The 5,112-nt window shown below is 34.5% G+C and overlaps 1 protein-coding gene across 1 annotated transcript in view; it reads right to left on the reverse strand.

The window, feature by feature from the left end:
- Window positions 1-450: 450 nt before the first annotated feature.
- LOC107553685 (receptor-type tyrosine-protein phosphatase epsilon-like) overlaps window positions 451-5,112 on the reverse strand; it is a 21,025-nt gene continuing 16,363 nt past the window's right edge. Inside the window, exons 15-19 of the mRNA XM_016235981.1 lie at window positions 3,586-3,720; window positions 3,300-3,425; window positions 2,992-3,143; window positions 1,543-1,678; window positions 451-1,077 (exon numbers count right to left, since the gene is read on the reverse strand). Coding sequence (XP_016091467.1) covers window positions 1,003-1,077; window positions 1,543-1,678; window positions 2,992-3,143; window positions 3,300-3,425; window positions 3,586-3,720 — 624 coding nt within the window. The 3' untranslated portion in view covers window positions 451-1,002. The remainder of the gene's footprint in view (window positions 1,078-1,542; window positions 1,679-2,991; window positions 3,144-3,299; window positions 3,426-3,585; window positions 3,721-5,112) is intronic.

Below are 5,112 nucleotides of genomic sequence, written 5' to 3' on the forward strand. Positions count from 1 at the left end.
ACTTACTTTCAACCTTTATTCAGTCATTTTTATTTATTCATTTGCATTTGTACATTTTAGTTTTTCTTTCTTATGACTGGCCTTTTGTAAACCTGATTAAACCTTTATTGACCCAACTCAAAATAAGACACAGGACAACAGTGTGATTTCATAATCCATTTATTTGTAAATCCTTGGCCTTCTGCAAGGCAACAATCAGTGATGTGTGTGCTTTAAAAAACCTGTGCAGTTTTTCTCAGCATCATTCTCAGGGAAACAGAGGCAGGATGTTTAAGGTCAAGGGTCATGAGTCTCATACAGTTATTGTTTCGGTGCATAATAGAATCTAATAGAAATTCTTGCTGATGTTCCACCATGTGAATTGTGAATGTGTTTGTGCCTTTCTTACGAACAATACTTTAGCCATATCCTGTCAAACCTAAATAATCTCACTCGCTTTCTTTATGTATATTTGCTGCTTTGAAAAAAAAAAAAAGTTCACATTTGCAATGGCTGATGAGCACAATGTTAAAGACATGATTTTTGACACAATGATATCTTTCATAAATTGCAAGACAATAACTCTGAATAAATAAAATGGCATGGAACATTCACATACATGTTTTATCTGGCAGGACGTCCTGTCTGCGACATAATGCATAAATACAAACCACCTACAGCTTTACAAATTCGCTTAATAAAAAATTAAAATAATTAGTTGAACAAATAAACAGACAAAACACTATTTTACAATAACAACTGGAATGATCCGTCGTGAAAAAAAAGATGATTTAAGACCAAAATAAAATAACCCATTTAAATGTGTTATAAACGAGACAAAACAATTTACACTTTTTCAAACTTTAGTAGCCTTAGTATATTACAGATAGATGTGGTCTTTTAGTAACACCGAGGAGAAGTGCATAGCAAAATAGAGCGTAATTATCTTCCAGTCGCGGTGTAAAATCCTGATCGACTGACGTGTAAAAAAGCATCAAACTCAAAGATTTAAGGCAGATTAGATCATTTGAAATTGGCATAGTCTGAGAAAATGTCCACAAAGTCCTGTACCACTCTGTAGCAGAAATCATACTGTTCCTGCAGACAGACAGAAAGAACAATAAATAATACATTAATAAAACCATTTGATAAAATGCATACTTTACTTAAGCCTCAGGCTACTTAGAAATATTTAGATTGATTTATTAACCCTTTCAGAAATGTAGCACTGGTTGTCAAATATGACAATATTATAAAATAATGTCACATTCATAAATGAAATACATTTTTATATTTATAATATGATATTGATGATAAGATATTGCTTCTAATATATATTTAATATGAATTTAATTCATTACAAATTAAATCATTTATATTATTTCATTTATATTACTTGCATTAAGTCATACAATTGTTTAAATGACAGTGGTGCAATAACAATAGCAAGTTACCAGTTTTACTGTAGTATTCTGACAGAGACTACTGATTACCGTGATCAGTTTTTGATGGTCTTGATGTAAATGTGTAATGGATATGAAGTGTCTGAAGGTTTGCACTGACCACTGTCTGCACCATGTGTGGCCGCTGCATTCGTAAACTCTTCACAGTCTGAAACACATCCAGCAAACCCTCGGCTTTCACTCGCTCCAGAATATTACTGAGAGCGATAAACGTACCGGTCCGACCCGCTCCAGCACTGCAGAGCAAGAGCACACAAAAACATTCAAAATACACGACATACATACTTAGTCAAGTCAGCAAATTACTGGCTGAACACAAGTATATCCGTTTTATAAAGGTTTCAAAAATATTAAAATGCAAACAACAGGCTTAAACTAAGAGTTAACTCAGGGTGTCAGGGTTATTATATTTAACTAAAACTACAATTAAAACCATTAAAATATATTTATGTTACTTGAAATAAAATAACAGGTAACTGAAATATAATAATGTATTAGAAACGTTTTATTTCAGCTAGTTGCTAAGGCGTTCTCAACTTCTGACAAAAGCAATAAAAAAATTTCTAAAACCTGAACTAAAATGAAAATGGAAAAATAAATCGTATTAATAGTATCTCAAAATACACTAAAAGTTATAGGGATAAAATTTGCAGCATTTATTTTTTTCAGTGCTAAAAGTTATTAATAAAGTAGTTAAGTTCTACTTCTAGTAGTAGTTAAGTCATTCTGTAAAAAATGTATTATAGTAGTAAGGTTTGGATTAATCTTTATCAAATATAATTAATAAAATTCTAATTAGTCTAGCGGAAGGTGTTTTTTTTTTCCAAACTGGGGTTTGCAACAAAACTTCAAAAGAGTTTGTGAGTTGATGCAAAGCTAATAATTAATTATATAATTTAAAGAAAATGCAGTAAATAATGTTTAAATAAAAAAACTAAACAAATAAAAAATAAAATAAAAAAATTACAAACATAAAAAAAATAAAAAAAAATTTTTTTGTTTACCTGCATTTCATGTGACCAGTGAGCCATGAACATATGAATGTATTGTTAAATTACCGAAATATTAATTTAAAATCTCAGAGGTTCTTCAAGTAGATATTTTAGGCCAAAGGGCTTCGGCTGACAAAAATGGTTTGGGAATCTCTGGTCTACAGTGCGACTTCATTTAGACCGCTAGTTAAACGCATTACCTGCAGTGCACGACGATGGGGTTGTTGCCCGACTGCTGCTGCTGTTTCTGCACCGCTGCGATGATGTCGATCATCCCTTTACCTTCGGCTGGGATCCCGATCTCTGGCCAGCCGTGGAAATGAAAGTGCCGAACCAAACGTGTCTGCTAAAATTTTTTTTTTTGTTTACCTGCATTTCATGTGACCAGTGAGCCATGAACATATGAATGTATTGTTAAATTACTGAAATATTAATTTAAAATCTCAGAGGTTCTTCAAGTAGATATTTTAGGCCAAAGGGCTTCGGCTGACAAAAATGGTTTGGGAATCTCTGGTCTACAGTGCGACTTCATTTAGACCGCTAGTTAAACGCATTACCTGCAGTGCACGACGATGGGGTTGTTGCCCGACTGCTGCTGCTGTTTCTGCACCGCTGCGATGATGTCGATCATCCCTTTACCTTCGGCTGGGATCCCGATCTCTGGCCAGCCGTGGAAATGAAAGTGCCGAACCAAACGTGTCTGCTTCTCCTGTTAAGAACACACACACACACACAACAATATGCATTACAGTTCATCCAAGCAGCCTTTACATATTAACTCCCAAAGTACACCAAGCCAACTTGAATGCAGAATCCAAGTATTACAAAAAATTACAATGCAAATCAGCTCATAATGTGCACTCACCGGGCCGTGTGTGAGCTGCAGATCTCTGAGAATGAACGTGTCACACAGCGTGTCTCCTTTAATCTCCACTGTGAAGTCTCCGTAAGTCACCGAGTCCTCAGTAGGCCAGTACTGAAAACACTTGTCCTGCAACACACACACACCCACACACACACCAAATGACAAAGCTGACAGGAAGTCGTGTGTATGTATGTATGTGTGTGTGTGTGTGTGTGTGTGTGTGTGTGTGTGTGTGTGTGTGTGTGTGTGTGTGCATGTACGTGTGTGTGCATGTGTGCATGTGTACCTGATCTCTCTCCTGCAGTTCTGTCAGCATCACGATTGAGTGACATTTCCATTCCCAAACCATCCTCCAGAAATCATCCACTGTGTGCGCCAGAGGACCCTGTGTGGCGATGAAATAGTCCTTCTGCCGGTACCCCTGCAAAACATAAACACATCAAGATAATATGATCACTACAGACCAGGATACCAATACAAACTGGCTTTGGAGTGCAAATAAAACAGTAACTTGACAGTTTGTTAGGAACTGCAACATAATACATGGTTTAAATCAAGTTATAAGAATAATAGCCTGACACTCACTTTCATAAGAGACGGGATTTTGAATTCATACTTTTATTGAGCAAGGATGCATTCAATTGATCAAGAGTGACAGTAAAGACATTTATAATGTTAGAAGGAATATCTATTTCAAATAAATGCTGGAAACTTCGTATTCATCAAATAATCCTGGGAAAAAATGTATCACGGTCCCCTTTTCAACATTGATAATGACAAGAAATGTTTCTTGAGCATCAAATCAGCATCATGTGACACTGAAGACTGGAATAATGATGCTGAAAATTCAGCTTTTTAATCACAGGAATAAATTACATTTTAAAACACATTCAAATAGAGTTCAAAGATTTATTTGACATTGTAATAATATTTCACAGTATTACTGTTTTTACTGTATTTTTGATCAAATGGATGCAGCCGTGATGATTTATTATTATTGTTATTATTTGTTTAATTCTTACCGAGACCAGACTTTTGAAAGGTATTGTAAACCATTACATTCTTCCAACAACTTTGACCTGAGTGGAGGTTTTACAAGCATTCTTTCTTTCTTTCTGGTTTCACGGTCACTAATATGCATGAAAAACAGCTAAATATTCACACTTTTTCATAAGGGCAAAAATAAGAAAAATACAAAAATTAAGAAAAATTCATGGGTGGTAAATTGGCAAAACGTTCTTTTTGGACCTAGTTAATCCAAACACAAGCCCTAAAAGAAAACACTCTTAAAATAGAAAGAAAGAAAGAAAGAAAGAAAGAAAGAAAGAAAGAAAGAAAGAAAGAAAGAAAGAAAGAAAGAAAGAAAGAAAGAAAGAAAGAAAGAAAGAAAGAAAGAAAGAAAGAAAGAAAGAAAGAAAGAAAGAAAGAAAGAAAGACAGAAAGACAGAAAGACAGAAAGACAGATAGACTGACAGACTGACAGACTGACAGACAGACAGACAGACAGACAGACAGACAGACAGACAGACAGACAGACAGATAGACAGATAGATAGATAGATAGATAGATAGATAGATAGATAGATAGATAGATAGATAGATAGATAGATAGGCAGATAGATATAGATAGATAGATAGATAGATAGATAGATAGATAGATAGATAGATAGATAGATAGATAGATAGATAGATAGGCAGATAGAGATAGATAGATAGATAGATAGATAGATAGATAGATAGATAGATAGATAGATAGATAGATAGATAGATAGATAGACAGACAGACAGACAGACAGACAGACAGACAGACAGAC

This window comes from Sinocyclocheilus grahami, unplaced genomic scaffold (genome assembly GCF_001515645.1).
Source record: "Sinocyclocheilus grahami isolate Dianchi unplaced genomic scaffold, SAMN03320097.WGS_v1.1 scaffold477.1, whole genome shotgun sequence".
NCBI classification, from domain to species: Eukaryota; Metazoa; Chordata; class Actinopteri; order Cypriniformes; family Cyprinidae; genus Sinocyclocheilus; species Sinocyclocheilus grahami.